Source organism: Balaenoptera physalus (genome assembly GCF_965194825.1).
Source record: "Balaenoptera physalus genome assembly, chromosome: 7".
NCBI lineage: Eukaryota > Metazoa > Chordata > Mammalia > Artiodactyla > Balaenopteridae > Balaenoptera > Balaenoptera physalus.
Window position 1 is genome coordinate 110577071 of NC_138886.1, and position 24828 is coordinate 110601898.

Sequence of the window (24828 nt, forward strand, 5' to 3'; positions counted from 1 at the left end):
CACTCCCTCTGCTCTATTCTAATAGATATGAAATCATCATCTGACCCTAATTTTTCTTATCAGAACTTCCATTAATTTTTGGCCATACACCATGATTTACAAGTGGTTTTTACATTAATATGAGTGTGTTTTCTATCCTGGCCGTTGATGGTTTTCCTTTTCTAGCTATTGATACCTTCTGTTGTTTGATTAGTAATTATATTTTTCGTTATTTTGAGAATTTCCTCTTTAAAGAAAGCGTTGGCTGGTCCGAATGCAGTGGTGTTTACAATTAATTGATCACAGCCAGTTACAGATTTCTTTGTTCCTTCCTCACTCCCACTGCTTCACTTGACTAGCCTTTAAAAAAAAAAAAAAAAAAAAGAGAAAAAAAAGAAAGCAGTTAACATAGTTTTCTAGACTTCAAACAATAAGGCAGCAAAAGTGTGCCCTATCAACATTTCCTAGGGAACTGAAAATTGTTGGGTAGGATGTTTTGGAGGTAATTAGAATGAATGCTCTGTTTTTAGTTCGATTCCTATATACTTCCGTAAGAATTAACTAGATAATGAAGGCGATGGATTGATTGATTTAATATCAGATTTCCAGATAATCTATAATGCTTACTCAAATCTTTATAAAAATACCAGTAATCCTGTAAGTAGTAAAATTTAATACTTCTTTACTCTTTTTTTTCTCCAAGAAATCTTCTGAATCTGGTTTAAATCTACAGTCTAGATGTTTAGTTGGAGAGTATCCTCTACTTTCAGAGCTCACAGAGGCTTCAAGTGGTAAGTATTTCATTTTTCCTTAGTACATGTGCCCATTCACCCATTGAAATGTTTGTTCAATAGACATTTATGCTTGGTTTACCTATGTGCTAACATTTGGGAAAACTAAAACCATTCCTTACATTTTAGGAGCTCATGGTATATTAGAAATGTTTTAGAATTCTTGTTACGTTAGAGATGACATTTTCTTTTTTGAATTACTACCAATAAGAATTAGTGAAATATTTCCAAGCTGATAGAATCTATTATAAAGGATAAGATTATACTAATAGCTCATACAGCTCAATATCAAAAAAAAAAACAACAACCCTATCAAAAAATGGGTAGAAGACCTAAATAGACAGTTCTCCAAAGAAGACATACAGATGGCCAGTAGGTACATGAAAAGATGCTCAACATCGCTAGTTAGTAGAGAAATGCAAATCAAAACTACAATGAGGTATCACCTCACACCAGTCAGAATGGCCATCATCAAAAAGTTTACAAACAATAAATGCTGGAGAGGGTGTGGATAAAAGGGAACCCTCCAACACTGTTGGTGGGAATGTAAATTGGTGCAGCTATGGAGAACAGTATGGAGGTTCCTTAAAAAACTAAAAATAGAGCTACCATATGATCCAGCAACTGCACTCCTGGACATATATCCAGAAAATACAAAAACTGTAATTTGAAAAGATACATGCACCCCAGTGTTCATAGCAGCACTATTTACAATAGCCAAGACATGGAAGCAACCTAAATGTCCATCAACAGATGAATGGATAAAGACGTGGTATATGTATACAATGAAATATTACTCAACCATAAAAAAGAATGAAATAATGCCATTTGCAGCAACATGGATGGACCTAGAGATTATCATAAAGTCAGAAAGAGAAAGACAAATACCATGTAATATCACTTATATGTGGTATCTAAAAAACTGATACAAATGAACTTATTAACAAAAAAGAAACAGATTCACAGTCATAGAAAACAAATGTATGGTTACCAAAGCGTAAAAGGGTGGGGGGAGGGATAAATTAGGAGCTTGGGATTAACAGATACACAGTACTATATATAAAATAGATAAACAGCAGGGCCCTACTGTATAGCACAGGGAACTATATTCAATATAAAAAGAAAGAATAGGATCTCTAAACATTTAACAAGTATATTTTGTTAGAGAAAACACTACACGTGATTTTTTTGGTTTTTAAGTATGTGAAAAGGGACCAGCATTCAATATGCTTGTATTGAATGGAAGTCACCATAAGGTATTAGGTTTACTTTCAACATACCTGTGTCTTTATCTTTAAGTAAAACTCTTGTATATGTATAGCTGGCCCTTGCTTTTTTGTCAGTCCTGAGAATTTCTGCCTTTTAATGGGCGTATTTGGTACATTAACCTTTCAAGTCATTATTGAAATGGTTTTATTTAAATCTGCCATTTAAAAAAAAATTTTATCCACGCGGCTTGCAGAATCTTCGTTCCCTGACCAGGGATTGAACCCACTCCCTCAGCAGTGAAAGTGCAAAGTCCTAACCACTGGACCACCAGAGAATTCCCTAAATCTGCCATTTCTTTCATACATTTTCTGTTCTATTTTTTGTTTTCCCTCCTCTCGTCTATTGGGCTTATTTGAAATTTTAGAAATTCATTTATCCATTACCTTCTAAACTATACCTCATTGCATCTTTTGTTTTGTTTTGTTTTGTTTTAATGGTTACTCTAAGGACTGTGGTATATACATCCTTAGATTTTCACAGCCTTCTTAGAGTTAATGTACAACTTCAGGGGGAATACAGAAACTTTACAAACTGTATAGATCTACTTCCTCTCCTCCCACCCATGTCTTTTATGGTCCTTTTACACTACAGATGTCATCTATACTATATTTATATTCATTTTAAACCCCACAAGATAAGGTTTTTTTGCTTTAAACAACCATGTGTATTGGGAAATATGTGTATATTGGAAATAGCCTTTTATAGTTACCCAGATAGGTACCATTTCTGGTGCTCTTCATTCCTCGCTGAAGATCTAAGTTTCTGTCTGGTATCATTTCCCTTCAACCTGAAAAAGAACTTCCTTCAGCATTTCTTGTGGTGCACATCTGCTCTGACTTCTTAATTTTAATCATGAGATGGATGGATGGATAGATGGGGCAGAGAGCAGGGTTATGAGTTTGTTACCTGGATGAAATAAGATGATTTTGCCTTCAGCAATTCTTACCAATTCTCTTGCTTTACTCTCATGGGACTTTGTCTTAGGAGTGACATATTCTTTGACAGTGGTTATAGAATGTATGAAGTATGGTCATTAAAAACTGTCATCATACCTAACACCTCCCTGTACAATCTGTCTTCTTGGGAACATCACAACGAGGGCCAACGTATCCCATTTTAACGCCCCTCTAGGCCCTAAGCAGGAACATTGTATAAGACAAGAAAAGACAAATCTCCCATAGGTGGTGGGGCCTTGATTAAAGGAGTCTAGTGCTGATTCCAGTGTTTTATTTTAAACTGGTTATCTGGTGGCACCCCAGAGGTTATTATATCTCAGATGGTGCACCTTTAGGAAGAGGGAAGAAGTCTTATAAAGTGGGATACTTCAAAAACAAACACACACATAGAAAAAGAGGTCAGATTTCTGGCTACCAGAGGCCGGGGGTGGGGGGAAGGGAGAAGGGGGAATTGGAGGGAGGCAGGTAAAAGGTAAAGACTTCCAGTTATAAAATAAATAAGTAGTAGGGATGTAATGCACAACATGATAAATATAATGAACACTGCTGTATGTTATATATGAAAGGTGTTAAGAGAGCAAATCCTAGGAGTTCTCATCACAAGGGAAAAAAAATTTTTCTATTTCATGCTGTATTTGTATGAGGTGATGGATATTCACTAAACTGACTGTGGTCATCACTTCATGGTGCGAGTAAGTCAAATCATTATGTTGTACACCTTGTATCTCAATAAAACTGGACAAAAAAAAAGTAACCCTTCTAAATACTGACGGCTATAAAAAAACCTGTTACCCTTCAAACAAAAACAACAACAACAAAATAAATAAAATGCAAGTCACACTGTGTCACTCCCCTCAAAATCTCTCACTGGCCTCCCAGCATACTCAGGATAGAATCCAGTCCACCCACTTCCTACTAGGCCGCACCTGGCCTGGTCCTTAGCCTTGGCTCTGAGCTTGTGGCTTAGCTGTCTTCTTGTTCGCTCTGTTCCAGTCACTGTGGCCTTGCCCCACCTCTTATACGTCACTGGTCTTTGCACTTAGCCTTGAGCATATGTATAATCTTCCCTAGACACATGTGCAGCTCGCTTCCTCACTGTGTTCAGATGCCTGCTCGGGAGGCTGTCCTTGAACTCACCCCCACCCCCTCCCATACCCTAACCCCATCTCTACATTATTCTCCTTAATGGCATGGGTTACTGCTTGTTATTATATATACATTTCTTTAACTTTTTATTTTAAGATGACTAGATTCACATGCAGGTGTAAGAATGAATCCATAGGAAGAAAGCCTATCCACCCTTCCCCCAGTTTCCCCAGTGGTGACATCTTGCATAGCTGTAATACAGTGCATGACCAGGAAATCAACACTGATACAATCCACTGACCTTTTTGGTTAGATTTCACCACTTTTGCATGCACACGTTTGTGTGTATATTTTAGTTCCATGATTTTATCAGAGGTGTAGACTCACATAACCACACTACAGTCAAGATATATCACAGTCCCATCACACGGTCTCTCATGCTACCCTTTTACACAGGCACAGCTACCTCCTTCCTTCTGTGCCCCCCAGTTACTATATTTTATGTTGTTTATTTGTCCTCTGAGGCCAAGGGGGCTTTATCTGTGGTGTTTATATCTCTCGCAAAGTGCCTGTCACATCTTAAGCGCCCAGTATATATTTGTTAAATGTCAATCATCAGGCACTGATGAGCAATGAATGCTCTCTTGTGAGAATTTGCAGGGGGGAGCCTTGCCTTGCTTGGGGGTACATACAATATGTTCATTTTTTAATTTGACAGTCGTTCTCTTCAGCATTCTGTCCTTTCCCTCCCACTACCCTTGCAGGCTGAAAATGCCTCTGACTCCACCAGTAAAATCAGTCATGATTCATTGTCTGGCTCAAGTTAGTTTCATGGTGCAAACCGTAGGTGTCGTGAGTGGAAGCAGATTAACAGTTAATAGCTGAGCTGTGGGTGCCTTCTTAGATTTCCGTGGAGCCAAGGCACCTTACTTACTGTTGCCCTCAGTAGTCAGATTTGAAATAAAAGCTGTGGCCAGTGCCGCTTCTCTTTGTTTTATGTCTCCAAGTGAAATCCCAGATGCTACTCCTCAAGCAGGATATCTTAGGGTTGAATTTCTGAATAGGTTGTTATCCCTCTTGTAAATACGTACTACTTTTGGTGTAGAACAGACTGACTCAGATGTCTGCCACCTCTCATGTTTACACCTCTATGTTGAAGGAATCCAGGTTGCTGACTCTGTAGAGGGCGAAAGATCCAGCGATGCCGTTTCAGTTGACAAATTTACAGAAGTGAGTATAGACATGGCTCCTGAAGCCGGGTCACTGGTTACTCCACTGTGCCAGAGGGACGTTACATCCTCTGAGACCTTTGTACTTCGTTCTGTGCTGAAGAAACCTTCTGCAAAGCTGTGTCTAGACAGCCTGCAGGTCAGTATAGAGCTACATTTCCTAAAGCAAGTTGAATAAAAATTCATTTTGCTTCAAAGAAATACCTCTGAAATGTTACGTAATACTGGCCTAACAGGAAATGTCTTTTTCTTTTTAACTCAGTGTGGAATATAGTATGTTGAGTTTAATATAGGTAGGCCATATTTTATAAGAGTTTCATAAGTTATTAATGTGTGAGTTTGTTAATTATTTCCACCAAAAATATCTGCTCTTCAAGATACCTCTTACAGGCGTGCATCTTTAAGTTGAGCTAGTATGAGAAGAGCGTAGGTTGATGGGAGCTAGGTGGCATTTATTGAGTACTTGCAGTGAAGGTTCTGGGGTATGTGACGTACGTGCAGCAGCAGTATCCAAGGAAGGTATTAGCCCCATTTTACATAAACTCAGCCTTGAAGTTGTTAAATGAACCCAGACGAATCTGATGTTAAACATCCATGACAGGCTGTGAACACTCTGAGAGGTTGACAGGATGGCTCTGGGGTCACAGGGCCTGGTTTCATATGCTGACGCTGAAGTTTAAGAACTAGGCAGATTAGTTAACCTTTTTGTACCCTGGTTTCCTTATCTATAACAGGACAATATTAGTAACTTCCTTACGGGGTAATTTGAGCATAAAGTAGGATAATAATGTGCAGTTAGCCCCAGTGCCTGGCAAATGAGAAGTACACATTTTTTTTTTTTTTTTTTGGTACTTGACCATACAGCTATACCTATAAATCTGTCTTTAAAGCCAAAGTGAACTAGACTACCTTCTATCTACATGGATATATGGTCAGTTGTTATTTTTAAACGATTTAACAATTTTTCTGGTTAAAGAGCTTGATTTGGGTTTCTATACAGCACTGCTCATTTTTATCTTTTATTTGTTTTATCTTCTCCTCAAAGAAGAGACTTAGCATCTCAATGATCTGTGTAACCCTTATCAATTAACAGTGTTATGTAGCAGAAACATCAAGTCCTGCCACTAAAATCATATTAAGACTTTCACAACTAATGGTCTTCTTGCTAAGCTGCCCAAAGCTTGCAAGTGTATTCTGTTTGAGTTGTTGGATAACTTTCATGGTAATGAAAAGTAAATCTAAAGGTTAACATGAACTTTGTTTTGTAAGTTCACTTATTTCACAAATATTGATGTGAGCGTTTTCCTGGTTAGGAAAATGAAGCTGACTCTCAGGAGATGCTTGATGAAGGAGGTTTGTTCAGAGCAGGACTGTTTCTTAGAGGAGGTACTGCTCTTGCAATGGGTGTGCTGGAGAAAATGAACAGCTCTAGAGAACAAGGGCTGGTCAGGGCTTAGGATGAGACGGGACAAACAGATGGTGATTTGGAGGTGCCTCTCAGCCACCCACAGCCCTGGCTTTCGCCCACTTTGCTCCAGTGGCCCTGTGTTTGGACTTGCCCTACCTGTTCTTCAGGATTCACATTGTCCCTTCCTCACCAACTCGCCTACTCTATAATCTTCTTCTGGAAAAGCACAGAAGGACAAATGCTACTTTCTTTCCTTGTTCTAACTCAGGAATATAGTATCATAGACTGGAGATTTATACACTTATAAAAGGTGTGGTTCCCATGTCTAAAAGACAAAACACCCTATTACGCCATTTACGTATTTGGTTTTTTCTTGTTTTAGTGGAATTCTTATACTTTAGACCATTTATATAGTCTACCTCATTTGACACCATCCAGAGAGTACACTGTAATTCTGGCCATTCACATTTTCCTTAAAGTCATTTGCCAGGTCAAAAATGAGGGAATGAATTTAGCCCACATTATGGATTTCTGTTCTTTAATTTTGGCCTAAAACTATTTACTAAAGTATTATGATAGCTAGGGAACCCAGCTTTTCGTTGTGGGCTAATATCATGATATTTTAAGTCAGATCAACTGTGAAAGTAAAGGTAATCTGCAATACTATGTAGTATCTACCCTTGGCAGGAAAAAAATTGGAAGTTGTCCTTCTTAGTGTCTGTGTGTATGTATTTATATACGTAAAATCATTCATCAGTGTTTATTTTATTTAGGAACGCCGTGACAACCTCTGTGATGGTGGGACTCATCCAAACTTAATCTTAAATCTTGCAAACTGTTGCAAAGAACGAAAAGCAGGTAAGAAATTCAGATTTATTTTGAAGCCTAAAGATATCATTTGCTTGTTATTAAAAAAATCTGAGGTAGTATGTAGTATTTTCAATGATCTACTAATGCCTGATGCTTCTGAAGTTACATGGGAATGAAGAAGAGTTGGGAGGGATGGACTCTGTTGAAGTTTCAGAATTGGTTCTACCCATGTCATCTATCCCTTTTTGCTTAGTGGTGAAACTTGTAAGGAAATTGATATTCAATTTTGTAATCTTTTAAGACAGGCATGCAGAATTTACTTTACAATCCATGACCATATTTTAATGAGAAATATTGCTTATCTTTTCCCCTTTAAACTGTTTTTCTCTACAAACTATGTTTTGTGTTATACAAATAGCCAGATTCAAGCATGTTAAAAGAGTCTAGGATATGTCTTTTAGATAAGAAATGTAGCTTAATCTTTAAATATATTCCCACTTATTATCTATAGAAGGTCAAGAAAATTGTAAAGTACCAGACTCTCTAAATATGAGGAAGAGGAAGAGAGTTACTTTCGGAGAGGACCTAAGCCCTGAAGTATTTGATGAATCTTTGCCAGCAAACACTCCGTTGCGTAAAGGAGAAACACCGGTTTGTAAAAAGGATTTAAGTACCCTCAGTCCCCTGCTACTTGAACAGTCCCCAGCTCCTGAGGGGTTACTTCAACCAAATTTTGATGACAAGGGAGAGAATCTTGTAAGTGTGAAAACTGTGGAACAATCTTGTTTATATTTTCATCAGACCTCACCTATTTTGCATGAGCAATAATTGTGCTTTGAAATCATGAGATGGACTGAACAATGTGTCATGGTATAAATTAATGCATTTTCTATCTAGATGACTACCAGTTTTCTCCTGTTAAAAACAATACTTCCATGACTCCTTGTACATAGCATATTTCCTGGAACCTAACTGCTATTGACTGTTAAGATGTGCCATTGTTTTATCTATCACAAAGAAAAAATGCTGAAAGTTAAACTGTGATACACACCATGTACTCAGATTTCAGAGGTGTTAAAAGGTGAAAGAGCAACAATCTTAGAATTGATATATTATAAATATAGATTGTTCTTCCTCCTAAGATAAATTTCTACAGGTGGGATTACTGGATTAAGGAATATGAACATTTTTTGAACTTTTTGATACATACTGCTAAATTATTCACAAAGTATGTACTAATTTGAACTCACAGCACTATAAATGATTTTATTTTATTATACCTTTGTAAACCCTGGGTTTTAATGGTACTTTTTTTAAAATAGCTTGATAGGAGAAAAAGATGACTGGAAAATATTGTTGGTGAGGTTTGAACATTTTCACATGTTTATAGGCTATTTGAATTTCTTCTCTTGAGAACCGCCTATTAATTTTACTTACCCATTTTTATATTGGGACCATCATTCAATCTCTCTCTTGCTGTTATACTTTGAAATAAGAATATTCTGCTTTTGGCCAAGATGGAATAAGAGGGGCCTAATTTACATTCCCATGAGAAACAACTAAAAAGCCAGAGAAAAAGATATGAAACAGTGGTTCACCGGCATTGACTGTCCGGAAGCACAGACACTAATCTCTGAGGGGGGTAACAAATGAGGTAAGCCTTACGAGAGCCCCAACTTACTGCCTGGGCTGAATTTCCAGGCTGCAGCACAGGGAGGGGTTACCTTGGTGGAGCCTGGCAGTCTCCATGAGTTGAGAAGATGGATTTGGAGTCTGGAAAAGTGAAGGAGGCTGGAGTTCACAGGGTAAAATACCAGAGAGAAAAGACCTGCAGAGAGAGAGAACTCTGGGGATCTGCAAAGGGTCTCGTCAAGTCTCCAGCTGAGTGCTGGTCAACATGTCCTTGTGAGTAAACTGCCTCAGGCCAGGTAGGAACTGCCCAAATGGAGCAGAGGGAAATGCCTAGAGCTCACACAGGGCAGGAATCGTGTTCCCACCAACTCATGTAGAAAAACCTTGTAATTCAGAGGGTGTCAGGTACTCAGAAGAGTATTGCTTCATTAATAGAGCAGAATTAAACTAAAAGCCTGGCAAAGCTTAAAAGCAAGTCTTGAAAGGATCTAACTTATACCCATGTAACTGCATTGCATAATGAACCTCAAGAATATCAAAACTGCTTTTGGCAGCTGTGAAGGTGGGGAGATCCCAGGGAGGTCAAGGCATCAGATCTCATTGTCCTCCCAGCCCTTCAACCCTCCCCTGAAGGCCCTCAATAAAATGGTTTTATCCTTCCCACCAAACCAAAGCAAAACAATCTAGCAGCAAATAATGTTAAACTCAAAATGTCTGGCATTCAATTAAAAATTAGTAGTGTGTAGGAAAAGATGCCCCATAATGAGGAGAAAAATCAATCAATAGAAATAGACCCAGAAATGACACATATGATAGAATTTCTAGAGAGACATAGAAAGAGTTATTTTAACTATATTTCATATATGTTCAAGAAAGTGAGAAAAGATTGAGCTTCTTAAGAACATGGAAGATAAAGAAAAGACCCAAATCAAACTCTGTACATTATAATCTCCAGGAATAAAAATATGTTGGATGAGGTTAATAGCATATTAGAGACTGCAAGAGAAAAGATTAGTGAATTTGAAGATGTAGCAATAGAAATTATTCTCAATGACACACAGGAAAAAGACTGAACGAGAATGAGCAGACAATTCATGATCTGGGACAACTTCAGGTGGTATAAAGTGCTTGTAATTAGGGTTCCCAAAGGAGAGGAGAGATTGGAAGGAACAGGAAAAAAATATTTGCAAAATAGTGGCTGAAAAATGTCCAAATTTGATAGAATTATTAACCCATTGATCCTAAAGTTCAACACATTCCCAGCACAAGAAACATAAAGAAAAATACACAAAGCTTAAAATCAGCAATGAATGGCCTAAAAGGAGCCAGAGAGAAAAAGACACGTGACATAAGAAGAACAAATAAGAGAGGCAGCAGATTTCTGGTTGGAAACTATGCGAGCCAGAAGACAGTGCAGCAACATCTTTTAAAGATGTATTTAACTACTTAGAGCAAAAAAACAAAAATACCTGTCAAACTAGAATTCTCTATCCAGTGAGACCATCTTTCAAAACAAAAGGTGGAAATAAAGGCTTTTTCAGACATAACAAAAGTTGAAATAATTCATTACCATAACAGGTTAGCATTAGAAGAAGTGTTGAAAAGGAAGCCCTTTAGTCAAAAGGAAAATAGTTCTGCATGAAAATCTGCATCTACACAGAGGAATGAAGAGCACTGAAAATGCTAAATATGTGGGCAAATGTAACAGACTTCTTTTTAATTAGTCTCTGTAAAGGATAATTATTCAAAGCAAGCGTAACAACAATATTTTGTTTGGTTTATAACCTAGGTAAATAAAATATACAACCAAATTAACATAAAGGTTGGGAGGGGTTCTTAGGCTATAAACAAAGTGGAATTAAGTTAAAAGATATGTACTGTAAACCCTAAGCCACTATAAAGTAACAAAAGATGCATGGGATGCAGGTAAAAGCAGTGCTTCGAGGAAAATTTTTAAAAATTAAAGCCTGTGTTTGAAAATAATAGAGGTCTCCAATTAATGATCTCAGCTTCCACTTTAAGAAACTAGAAAAAGAAAAGCAAATTGAAACCAAACTAAGAAGAGGAAAGGAAGTAATAAAGATAAGTGTAAAAATCAATGAAATAGAAAACAGAAAAACAATAGAGACAAATCATTGAAATCAGAAGGTTTTGCTGCAGAAAATAATAGTAAACTTCTAATCAGACTGTTCAGGAAAAAGGGAGAGGATACTCATTAGCAATATAAGGAATAAGGGAGGTGACATAATTACATATCTTAATAATACTAAAAGGATCATAAAAGAATATTATGAACAACTTTATTTTATGCCAATAAATTCAACAACTTAAGCTACATTCCTTGAAAGATACAAGCTATCAATCTCACTCAAGAAGAAATAGGTGGTCTCGTTAGCCCTATATCAACTAAGGAAATTTAAATTGTAGTTAAAACCTTCCCACAAAGAAAACTGCATGTGCAGATGATTTTGCTAATGAATTCTACCAAACATTTAAGGAAGATACAATACTAATTCTGCATACATTCTTCCAAACAAGTTGAGTTGGGAATGCTTCCCAATTCATCGATGTCAGCAGTAGCCTGATACCATAATCAGACATCATGAGAGAAGAAAACTACAGTCCAGTATCCTCACAAACATACTAACATATAAAAAGAGAATACATTATGACCAAGTGAGATTTTACCCCCAAAATGCAAGGTTGGTTTATTTGAAAGACAATATGTGGAGTTCACCATATTAACAGAGTAAAACAGAAAAACTCTATGGTCATCTCAGCAGATGGAGAAAAAGCATTTGACAAAATCCAGCATTCATTTCGGATAAAAACTCAGCAGATTGGTGAGAAAAAAGAATTTCTTCAACCTGATAGATTTTATCTATGAAAAATTAACAGCTACCATTATACTGGCTGTGGGAAAGAAAATATTTGACATCTGCATTTATATTTACCCTTAAGGTCTCCTGAATAATACTGTAATGTTTGGTTGTGTTTATTAATGAATTTTCTTACTGTATTGGGGTTAGGATATGGGATTTTAAATAAACCAAAAAGTAACTTATTAGTGGATCATCATGACTACTTTCACTTTTTAAAAATTATTATTATATTTTAAATTATTATTTTGGTGGGTTGTAGTTAGTAAGCATGGTTTCCTTAAATATGATTGGTAAATATTATAAAACATTTATTTTTATATCCAGTATCTTGTTTTTGCTCTGACTTTTTTTGGTTAATCTTTTATTTCCCATCTTTATGCTTATTACAATTCCTCCTACAAAAATAAATACGTGTTATTTTCTTTTGGGCACATTATTTCTATGTCCACTGGATTTAAAGATATCTAATTTCTACTTTTTTCTCTGTTTAGGAAAACATAGAACCTCTTCAGGTATCATTTGCAGGTCTCAGTCCTCTTAGTAAGTCTTCAATCTCTGAGACTCTTTCAGGTAGTAACTTTGGCTTATCTAAAAATCATTAAATGTCATTTTAAATATGTGTATATATGAAAATCTCCTTATTTTTAAAATTTTATTTTTATTATGATCGTACTTGATTTTTCAAAATCTCAAATCGTGTAGAAAAGCTTACAAGAAGTCTCTTATCCATCCTTTTCCATTCCAAGTCCGTACTTTATAATCACCCACATTTAACTTCCTCCGATGGGTAGCCGCGTTTTTCAAGTCACTGCAAGTAGTGGAGTTGCCCTCTCAACACTTAAGGATTGACAGTAAGCTCCTTCTCACGTTGCACAATTGAAATGATATGGATCCTAAGGGTCATTTTTAAATACACAAAATTGTTCATCAACATCAACATGGCATTTTGTGCATATGTACTTTCTGAGGTCTCTAGTGTTTTTTTATGATCATGACAAGGCAACAAAGATCTCTCTGTGCTTTCCTGACAAACCAGGACTTGGCCAGCAAATGTCATGGGCAAAGCACTTGCAATGGAACCATTATTCACGTTTCTCCCCTGGTCGAAATCCTTTAATGGATCACCAACACATCTTGTTGGCTCTAGGACACAAACCAAGCTCATTAGCACAGAATCCAAGACATGGAGTGTTAAGTTAGAGCTAAATTGGAAGCATAGCCTGTCATCTTCCAAAGCTTATGCTCTTTGACAGGTTATACTGCCTTTTATTTATACTGTTAAAAGTGATCAAATTAAAATTTTTTGAACTTGGTGAAATTAAAGTATTTTCATGTTTTTAAAAATGTTTTTGAATCTCAAAATTTATTTCTCCTGGTAATATTTATGTTCAGATGTGGTAAGATACTAAAAGCAAAATTGGTATCCAAAAGAGCATCCAGTGTGTCCAATAGATGATGGATCTTACAACTTTTTGTTAGCTACCCTAATTTTGCTGTGTCTTGCTCATCAGGCACTGATACCTTTGCCTCTTCAAATAACCACGAGAAAATAGCCTCCTGTAAAGTTGGTAGAGCAACGCGGACCTCTAACAGAAGAAGTGTAAGTGTTTGTATTTGGCACAACGTATCTGTTTTTAAATCTTGCACTAGATTTTTTTCTGTTTTCATGATCAAATGATTTATCAGTTAAATCTTGGTTTAATCAATGTGTTAAGAACTAATACCTTATCCTACCTATCACGTGAGGCAGGGTAATGCTGTTTTCCTGATTTGATTTTAATTAATTCTGTTAGAAGAAAAATACAATAAACAAGATGCTTTCAGAGTGTGTGTTCATGTGGAAGGTAATCTGTTTAGAAAGTTTATTTGGGATCTGTGTGGTTTTATGAGTTGTATCAAAGTGCAAAGTGGAGAAGAGTCACATTTTTTTTTTAATTTTTTAATTTAATTTTATTTTTTTATATAGCAGGTTCTTATTAGTTATCTGTTTTATACATATTAGTATATATATGTCAATCCCAATCTCCCAGTTCATCCCACCACCCCCCCACCACCACCCCCCAGCTTTCCCCCCTTGGTGTCCATACGTTTGTTCTCTAGAGTCGCATGTATTAACAGTCAGAAAATGGCATAAATATAACTTTTTCAAAAACTACCTTCAGTTGTTTTCAGTGTGAGCATAACTCCCATCGAATGCGTGTCTTTTGCAATTTTATTAAATTAGATGAACTTGGATTTTTATCTATAGCATCACAGTGCATAAACATATAGCATACTGATATTGTTTTTCACTGATCCTGTTGATGATAAACCCAGAAGTCAAACTTAGATAATCTGACGATTCATGATTTTTCCCCCCATAACCCATCAGTAGTTAGGTGCTACATTGTAGATGTTCAATAAATATTTGATGAATGAATAAGACAATGATTCATTTTTATTTTTTATTTTCAAAAATTTTATTGAAGTATAGTTGATTTACAAGGTACAGCAAAGTGATTCAGTTATACATATGTATATTTTTTTCATATTCTTTTCCATTATGGTTGATCTCAGGATATTGAATATAGTTCCCTGTGCTATACAGTAGGACCTTGTTGTTTAGCCATCCTATATATAATAGTTTGCACCTAAAACAACGATTCTTAAGTTGTTTTTTTTCTCTTCCATAAAATAGTTGGACAGAGTGCGTATGCTTCAGGTCAGTGTTTGATCAGAAATCAGTAATTACTGTTTCCCTCTTTTGAATGTGACTTGGTTAAAATACTTCTAATGGAATTTGTGAATTAAGCGGAAATGGGATGTAAAATGATAGAATCCGCAGGGAAGGGAAAAGAAATGTGAGAGACACTCATGAAAATTTAACTGACTGTGTTTTATGGTAGCCCTGCTTTTAATTTTCTTTATAGCAGTTGATCAGTGTTTCAGAAGAGAGTGTTTGCAACTTATTTAATACAGAAGCTCAGCCTTGTAAAGAAAAGAAAATTAATAGGAGGAAGTCTCAAGAAAGCAAGCGCGCAGACAGAACACTTCCTAGAAAGAATCAGGTGAGTGTGTGTTTAAAGATGTAATAAAGAGTAGAAGTGGTGCATTTCTTTGTTGTATGGTTAGGAAAACACAGAAACAAAATTTTTCCTAGTTGGCCTTGAACCAAGAGTATTAAAATCATCTTATCATAGAATCGAAAGGGCCATAAGAGATTATATACTCAATTATGAATTACCCGAGGGCCATTTTTGCATTTTCTTCATTGGGTTACATACACCCAGCACAGGGAATCACGGGTACTCAAATGTGGAAATGATTCTTATCTTTGAATCTGATCTAATCTAACCTCACCCTCTTTGGGGAATCCTCTGATTTCTTAGGGATGCGTGTGCCATCTGCCTCTTGTTTGACTTTGCTACTGCCAGTGGCTGGTTGGATGACCTCCCCGTATTGCAGGAAGAATTTAGAAACTAGCTCTGTCTTCCTCCACACTCAGAGGCCTGTGCCGGCTCATGACGTCACCACCTCTTTGTGGATAGCAGATCTAGCACCTTGACCCAGGTCCTGGTGTTGCCCTCTGCTTCACTGAGCTGGACCCTCCCCTGCCATACCCTACAGCTTGTTGGTATCCAAGACCTTCCCAGTTTTAATAATACACATTTATATGTCCCCCCACTCTCCGACCCCAGCCTCCTATCCATCCAGTGTTCTCATGCCATCTCACTCATGCCTCTTCTAGTATTATATTAACTCTTCAGCTTTCAGAGATCCTTTGACTTCCTGTGTTTCCTTGTTCATCCTAAGCCGTCTCAGCTGCTTTCAACACTCTTGTCCATAATCTTGGGTCTTCATCCCTTTCCTTCCGCTCCCACCCTGGATTAATGCACCATTATCCCCTTTCCCATCCAACACTGCTGCTGGAGACACCCACAGAGGCTGCTACAGAGTCACTGTTTCAGATACTATTAGAAGTCTGGCCTCATTCGCCACCACTTTGCTACTTCACTTTCATTATTTTTCCAAGGCATTTAATAACCTAGTGACTAAAATCCAGTGCGTCCTTAGAGGTCTTGTTCGCAGCATTTGACATAACTGAGAATTGTCCTGTGTGGTCTCTGTTAAAGGTTTGTTTTCTTCTGCCCATTCCTAAATGTTTATGTTACCCAGAGTTCTAATCTTTTTTCGAAATGGCTTTATTTTCTGGGTGGTTTCATATGCAGCACGGTTGATGACTCCCAAATCTTTCCCATCTATTAACATAGGTTCAACTACCTACTAGACATCTTTTCTTAAACAGCCCTGCAAACATCTCAAAACTCAACATTTCCAAAACCAAACTTATCCATATCACCCCAGCACACACCCACCCAAAACAGTAAATTTCCCTCCTGAACCATGAACCAAAAAGTGTTGCCTCACTTGGTTTAAACACTGTACAAACATCCCCAAGTCGGCAGAGCTGGAAGAAACCGGATGTTGTCCTGGTTCAGTTTCTTCTTTAGGTCACACACTCCTTTGAAAGATCCTCTTGCTGAAAAAAAATACACGTCAGTTGAAAATATGCATACATCTTAGATTATGGCATTAGAGACTGGGTTCCTTCCTACTCTCTACAAAATGCTGTTACAAAGAAGGTCCACCTACTTCTTCACATGAAACTAATAGCCAGAAAGTTCAAGAAGGGTTGACCATTAAGTTTTGCCCCAACCCCTCCCAGGACCCCACTGAGTCAAAATAATTGATAGGCTTAGATAGGCTTAATCCTATTATTAAAGGAATAGGCTTAGAATAGCGATGAGAAGAGGAAGGGAGTGAGGAGGGGTATTCAGCAACCGACAACAGCCTTCAGTGAATTTCTGGAAGACAAGCAGATGGGAGCGGGTTGACAGATAAAAGAGGGGGAAAGATTTACAGCCCAGAATGTGCTGGGAGGGAGGGAGCCCCAGCCTGCTTATGGGAATCCCGAGGAACTCTGGGCCCAGTATTGGCAGGTCCAGTGGTGCTGAGAGTGAGAAGTGGTAGTGGAAACAGATTAATTGAAGTCCTGTATGTGAAACAATTTGCGCCAGTTTGCCCCTCACCCCCTCTCCCATCCTGAAGCTCAGAACAGGGGTTGACACCTGAATGTTCTCATTTTGGCATTTGGAAGGTCCCACAGTCTGGACAGCCAGCTCGTTTCCCTAAAGCAAAGCCTGCGGTTGACCCTCTCCATCTGCCCTGCCGTGCGTTGCACAGAGTTCCTGGTAGAATTTCCATGCAAGAAAGAGGCTGAGCTGGAAAGCAGAGGAAACCCATTACCAGTTTAGCCAGTATCTTCTTAAGTAAGAGTCAGATAACTGAGTAGAACCAAGAGCATCAAAGACCAATGTTAGTAAGTTTGAAAAACTGACCCCCAGAGAGAAAGGTTATTCAGAAAATGGAAAGAAACTTTATGAAAGTAAATATTCTGATACACTCAGATTTCAGAAAATATTATCTGCAGAAAACTAAGAAGCGGGGGATGCTATGAAAAAAGAGCAGAGAAAGAAAGATTTGCAAAAATATATACAATTTGGTAGTTGGACTAGAGAATCCAGTTAAGGAAAGTTAAGGGAGGACGAGAACGACCGACTAGTGAGAACAGACATGGAAGACCAATCTAGGAGACCTCGTAGGAGTCTCAGAACGAGAAAATGGAATGGAAGAAGTTATCAGAATAGAAGGGAGGGTTTCCTGGAGCTGAAGAGAAGAGCCTTCAAGTTGAAAGGTCCTACTGAATGCCTAGGACCAAGAGAAAAGACCACAACTTCGACATGTCAGTGTGAAACTGAACAATAAGGATAATGAGAACAGTGGACTTTTCCTACCAGGAAACAAGGATCGGAGTGGTATCAAGTTTAACAGCAGTCTGAATGCTGAAAGAATTCAACAGGACATTTAAAGCTTCGAAAGAAACTTAATTTAAGCCCAATATTCTGTATCCAGCCAAATTCAGTTACTGTGAAAGACACTCAAGACCGGTGTTTTTTGGTTTTTTTGTTTTTTAATATTACTGGAGGGAGATAACACTCTAGCAAAATGAGGAAGTAAGCTTGAGAACCCAGGACACAGTGGGTCTAATAGCACAGGAGAGGAGTGCCGCGGAAATCTCTGGTTATAGCTGTTCAGTCAGCCTAGAAGAGCAGTCCGGCCAAATTTGAGCAAGAGAAGGGCGCTCCAGGGAGGAGGTCTCTGGAGGGAAAAACAAAAAGACCTATGATTGAGCACATGGAAGTTGTGCCATATGAGAAGAAAAAGAGGGACTTCCCTGGTGGTCCAGTGGCTAAGACTCCATGCTCCCAATGCAGGGGGCCCGGGTTCCATCCCTGGTCAGGGAACTAGATCCCACGTGCTGCAACTAAGAGTTTGAATGCCGCAACTAAAGTTCCTGCACGCGGCAACGAAGATCCCGCGTGCTGCAACTAAGACCCGACACAGCCAAGTTAATTAATTAATTTTTTTAAAAAAAGAAGAAAAAGAAAGGTCATTCTATACCATTCCAAAGAAAAGTCTGCATGCAGGAGTTTTGGAGCGAATATGAAACAAACTTTAGTAAGTGTGATTTCAAGCAACAATGGGGTATAAGGAAAAGGATATTTTGTAGTATTAGGAATCATCTACAGGGGGCGCCAGAGGAAAGAGAAGGAATCAGAGCTCTGTCCTTGGCAGAGCAGTGAAAAATGTTTACAGGGACCTAATCATGTGAAAGGCGAGGGTATTAACAACTAATAGTTTGGTGGTTTAAAAAGTTTAGGCGCCGGAGCCAGACACCCTGTCTAACTCCTAGTTTGGCCACTTCCAGCAGTAAAATGGTGGGCAGGATTCTTCATTTCTCTATTGGTTTTAAAATGGAGGTAGCAATGGTACTTATTCTATAAGCTTACTGGAAATATTAAACGAGTTTTAATACATATAAAATGCTTAAAACAATGCCTGGTAAGTAAGTAAGCACTATGGCTGTTTTTAAAATTATCATCTTGCAAATTAGGGGTTCAAGATATACTTTTTTTAAGTTGTTAAAAAGAAATAGAAATGTAAATTCAAAGGTAACCAAGAGAAGAAGCAAAACTAACATAGGGAAGAGGAAGGTTTAGTTTAAGAAAGCGATAGCCTCATGGTTTATGGTAAGGGGGCAGCAGAGATCTATACTGTATCATAGGCTGAAATGTGCTAAGAGAGTGGATCTTAAGTATTCTCGCCACACACACACACACACACACACAAACAGTAACTGGTAACTCTGAGGTGATGGATGTGTGTATTAACTTGACTGTGATAATCATTTTGTAATGTATACATATATTAAATCATGTGCACCTTAAGTCATGTGAAACCTAAATAAATACAATTTTTATTTGTCAATCATACCTTAATAAAGCTGGAAAAGTTTTGAAAATAAAATTGCTACCTTGGAAGTAGCAGTAGAATTTATAAGCATGAATTCCTTTATAACCTAGAAATGGAAACAGTTTACAAAATATGACTCAAAAACCAGAAACAGTGAGGTCAAAGATTGGTAAATTTTGCTCCATTTGACCCAAACAGCATGGAGCATGCATGGGGAAAAAGCTCCGTAAGAAAATCTAAAAGACAAAGGACAAACTTGGAAAAAAGTTTTTGCAATTCGTATCAAAATCTCCAAGAGATTTTTGTTCACAAAATTGAAATGAAAGGGCCCTTAAACATGGAAAACATGTTCAGACTCACTCATCATAAGAGAACTGCGAGTCTAACATGCATTGAGATACCGTTTCTTACCATTTTTGATTAGCAAAAATCCAAAAGTTTGACAGCGTACTTTGCTGGCGAGGCTGGGGAGAGATAGGCACGCTCGTACATTTTCTGGTAGCGTGAATCTCTGTGGAGGGCAATTTGGCAATATCAAGCCAAATTAAATATTTTCATTTACCCTTTGACCCAGCAATCCCATTTCTAGGAATCTATCACAAAGATCTAATGACAGAAATACAAAAAGGCACATGTACAGAGTTAGTTACTGCAACACTCTGTAATGCAAAAGATTAACAAACCAAATGTCCGTCAGATGTCCACACGACTGGTTGAATAAACTGGTGTGTTCACAAGATGAGTATTTTGTAGATGTAGAAAATAGCGGAGAAATGATCCAAACCGCTATGCAGTGATGCTAGGATGTATTTACTGTTAAGTGAAAAAAAACAAGTTGTAAGCTACCTGGTGTGGGATAAATTGTGTTCTCTCAGAATGCATACATTGAAGCCGCCACCCCTGTATCTCAGAATGTGACTGTGTTTGGAGACAGGGCCTCTTCAGAGGTGATTAGGTTAATAAATGAGGCCCTTAGGTGGTTCCTAGCCCCAATCCAATCTGATTGGTGTCCTTATAAGAGGAAATTTGGACACAAAGGGTGACGCCTCGGGGGGCACAGACAGGGAGAAGAGGCAACAGGAGAGTGGCCATCTGTATGCGCATGGGAGAGGCCTTAGGGGAGACCAAGCCTGTCAGCACCTCCATCTTGGACTTACTGCCTCCAGAACTGTGAGAAGATAAATTAATATTAAGCCACCCAGTCTCTGGTGTTTTGTTATGGCAGCTAATATGGCAAACTCATACGTTACCGTTTATCTAAGGAAGTAAGGAGCATTTTAAAAAATGTATTTATCAATACACATACATATAATCTTAAACAACTACAAAAAAAAGGTGGGAGAATAGGCCAAAGACAAAATAAAACCTGGTTACCTCTCGGGAGAAGAGACAGAGGAGGGAACAGGAAGGAATGAAGGCTAGATTTCCTTGAACGTGTGTTTTACTTTTGACTTTGAACTGTGTAACTGTTCTACGTGACTATGGAACAATTCTAGCTCAATTTTTAAAAATTGAAAACAAAATGAAACATGTAACTATAATCAAGTCGGTGGCTTAACCTCATAAAGAGTTTTTTCAAATCAGAAGTTTGAAAAGCCCAAATGGGATGTATCCTAAGGACAAAAATAACTGCACAAAAAGTTTAAACAGTTATGAAATACTCACTGATAGAAGAATTCAATCTAGAATGAAGCAAATAAGCAGGGTTTTGTGGGGATGTTTTTTACTGTCATTAGGAATCAAGACCCTTCACTAGAGACAAGATAAAATTGAAATCAAATTCAAAACCTTGTTAGGCTAAATTTTTTTTTAAATTTCTATTTATTTATTTATTTATGGCTGTGTTGGGTCTTCGTTTCTGTGCGAGGGCTTTCTCTAGTTGTGGCAAGTGGGGACCACTCTTCATCGCGGTGCGCGGGCCTCTCTTGTTGCGGAGCACAGGCTCCAGACGCGCAGGCTCAGTAGTTGTGGCTCACTGGCCTAGTTGCTCCGCGGCATGTGGGATCTTCCCAGACCAGGGCTCGAACCCGTGTCCCCCGCATTGGCAGGCAGATTCTCAACCACTGTGCCACCAGGGAAGCCCTAGGCTAAACTTGAATTGTAAATATCATGAACACGTGCTTTTACCCATTTAAAATAATTTTCTAGCTCTGTGTGTTGGTAAGGCATAGAAGCACTGAGGATCCTTTGTACCTATGTTACCATCTCTACCATTTCAACTAAAAGGCATCAGCGTTACCTTAGTGAAGTGGCTGCTTTCAGATTTACAACAGCAAATGTAGAAAATGAGCCCAGGTCTGGACCAGTGTGCAAGCAAGGAAGCCACGTTAAAGGACACAAAATCATTTCAAAGGGGCTTCCACTGACCAAAGATAGGACAGTGTGACCATCAGAGATAACGATTGCAATGGATTAAAACACTGGCATCAAATATGAAAACACAATTTCCTCATAATTAAAAACTAACAGCAAAACTTAAAGGCCACCTTAGAAGCTGTCTAGGGCATCAACTCTTTTTTATTTTCAGGGTTTTTGTTTTTCTTGGAAAGTGGAAAATAAAATTTGAGCTCTATTTCAAGTAAACAAATAACTGACAAGGGAAGATTCTTTATCGAAGAATTTTCACTAATCAGAAAGACCTGTTCACAAAAGCTGTCGGACGTTAGGTAGAAGCCAGTTGGGGAGCCAGAGGTAATGGATGGGTGGGACGGGACACCTGAGAGCACTGGCCATTCATAACACCACACGAGAGAATATGAGCCTCCTGGTGCAATGAGGACGTCGGTAACCTTCCATGAGATGCTCTTTCCAACGAACATGAAAGCTGAATCGGATCAAGCCTGGATCTAATGACCAGTGGGTAGGAAATGCCAGGGGATGGAGGAACGTAAAAACACACATGATTGCAGTTACCCAAATCCAGAGCTTCGCAGCTACTACAGGGTAAGTGCCTCAGAACATTCACCAAGTAAATGGCAAGGGGCAAAAAAGGAGCCATAGATCAAAGGAAATCCATCAACCAAATGGCATGTGTGGAGACCTTGTTGGGATCCTGATTTGAACAACTGTAAAAAGACAATTAGGGACCAATTAGAGAAGTTTGAACTCTGAGGAAATATTAGGGAAAACTGCCTCTCGTTTTTTTTGCATCTAAATTTTTATTTTGAGATCGTTTTCAAGATGCATGCTATTGCAAGAAGAATCAGAAAGATCCCAGACACCCTTTGCCCAGCTCCCCACGATGGTGACATCTTGTAAAACCATTATACAGTATCACAGTAGTACAATATCAAAATACAGTCGAGATGCAGGACATTTCCAGTGCTGCAAAGATCTCTTCTGGTCTGCAGCTGTGTCCACTTCCCACTGTCACCCCCCACCTTAATCCGTGGCAACCACTGATCTGTTCTCCATTTCTTTCATTTTGTCATTTCAAGAATATTTTGTAAGTGGAATCACACACTGTAACCTTTTGGGACTGGCTTTTTTCACGCAGCATCATTCTCTGGGGATTTGTCCAGATTTGTGTGTATCAATAGTTCCATTTATTGCTGACTAGTATTTGTCATTATTATAAAAAGAAAAAAGTAATCATTTCACTATATATATATATCTCAAGTCATTACCTTGTATACCTTAAACTTACATGCTGTTATATGTCAATTATATCTCAAAGCTGGAAAAGAAATAAAACTCCATTGTAAAAGAGGAAAAAAATCAACAGTAAAATACAATGCCAGGTAATGTTTCATTTTTTTGGTGGAAAAAAAAAGAAGTCCTTATCTCTTAGAGATACTGTAGGATCTTCAGATGAGATGATGTAATGTCTGGGATTTGCTTTAAAATAATCTGAGGGAAGGGGGTTATAAATGAATCACGATTTCCATGTGTTAGTAATTATAAGAGCTAATTGTTGGGTACGTGGGGTTCAAGATACTATTCTCTCTATTTTTTGGGTGTTGGAAATTTTCCGTTATTAAACATTAAAAATACAGCAATCTGGGGCTTCCCTGGTGACGCATTGGTTGGGAATCCGCCTGCCAATGCAGGGGACACGGGTTCGAGCCCTGGTCTGGGAAGATCCCACATGCCGCGGAGCAGCTGAGCCCGTGCGCCACAAGTACTGAGCCTGCGCTCTAGAGCCCGTGAGCCACAACTACTGAAGCCTGCGCGCCTAGAGCCCATGCTCCACAACAAGAGAAGCCACTGCAATGAGAAGCCCGCACACCGCAATGAAGAGTAGCCCCCGCTCGCCGCAACTAGAGAAAGCCCGCACGCAGCAACGAAGACCCAATGCAGCCAAAAATAAATAAGTTTATATATATATTAAAAAAAAAAATACAGCAATCTCAGACCCTTATTTAGAGAGATGGAGCCAGCCACAAGAACTAAAAATGGACCATTAAATAAGTGAATGGCAGGGACAGGGAAATGTTTGCTTTTCACCAGAAGGTTTCCTGTTCAATTTGATGTGTTGCCATGTACGTGAATTATTTTAAAATAATTTTAAAGCTACTCTCAGAAAACAGTTTGACTTAGTTGTGCAAATAACACGAGAAGTAAGCATTTGCTTCTGTTGCATGACCTCCTTCACTGTATGAGAAGAAATACTGGTGATTTGGGAGTAAATAGAATCCTTTTAGGTATAATATCTTCAGTTGTCCTTTGTCTCCTCCAAGTCATAAACCAGTCTCATTATTTCCAGATCACGGGGCTCCCCGAGGATTCCAATCACATGTGGCTTCTCTTGTTTATTACAGTCTAAGCAAGGCTTTTTGTATTAGAGTAAATTCAAATTTTGATAAGATTCTAGCCTTTGCAGATGAAACCCCGTGGATAAGACAAGCGTTGCTAGATATATTTTCATGACAGACCACAGGTGCATTCATCTTTACTCTTTTCTTTTTGGGTGGTGTCCTCCTCCTGGCCCATGACCATGAAAAAATAATATTAGTCTTTCATCATGGTTAGCAAATTTTATGAAGTTTAACTGTACCTTTTCTTCCACAATCATTCATTCATTTGTTCATGTATGTTTGTTGAGAAGCCACTAAGTGCCAGGCGCTGTTGCAGCTGCTTTTGCAGTTAATGTAAACAGGTTTCCAAAATCCTGCTAAAAGGGGATTTACCTGAGCTATGAATCAGAAACTGTTCTGGAGGTTATAACCTGATGACATTGATCATAGTATATTAACCAACCTACTAGGGCCTGGGTCACACAGTAATACTAAGAGCATAATTTAATATTAAAAATATTTTTCTCCATATCAATACTCAAAATAGTAAGAAGGAATTTAAAAGAAAAAGAATAGCTAACACATAGCCCTTACCATGAATCAAGCCATACTTTACCCATTTCACATATATTAGCGTATTTAATAGTCACCACAACTTTCTGTGGTGTGTGCTTTTGTGGTTCCCATTTTGCAGAGG

The 24828-nt window shown here is 38.2% G+C and overlaps 1 protein-coding gene across 6 annotated transcripts in view; it reads left to right on the forward strand.

The window, feature by feature from the left end:
• The window catches only part of CDCA2 (cell division cycle associated 2), a 52895-nt gene that overhangs the window by 18938 nt on the left and 9129 nt on the right, over nucleotides 1-24828 (forward strand). For 2 of the 6 annotated variants that reach the window (XM_082468851.1, XM_082468850.1), the window contains exons 7-13: nucleotides 683-770; nucleotides 5241-5449; nucleotides 7492-7576; nucleotides 8040-8284; nucleotides 12534-12612; nucleotides 13554-13642; nucleotides 14952-15089. In XM_082468851.1, the coding sequence (XP_082324977.1) occupies nucleotides 683-770; nucleotides 5241-5449; nucleotides 7492-7576; nucleotides 8040-8284; nucleotides 12534-12612; nucleotides 13554-13642; nucleotides 14952-15089 (933 nt within the window). The remainder of the gene's footprint in view (nucleotides 1-682; nucleotides 771-5240; nucleotides 5450-7491; nucleotides 7577-8039; nucleotides 8285-12533; nucleotides 12613-13553; nucleotides 13643-14951; nucleotides 15090-24828) is intronic. The other 4 variants (XM_082468854.1, XM_082468852.1, XM_082468853.1 and 1 more) reach the window with 4 other exon arrangements.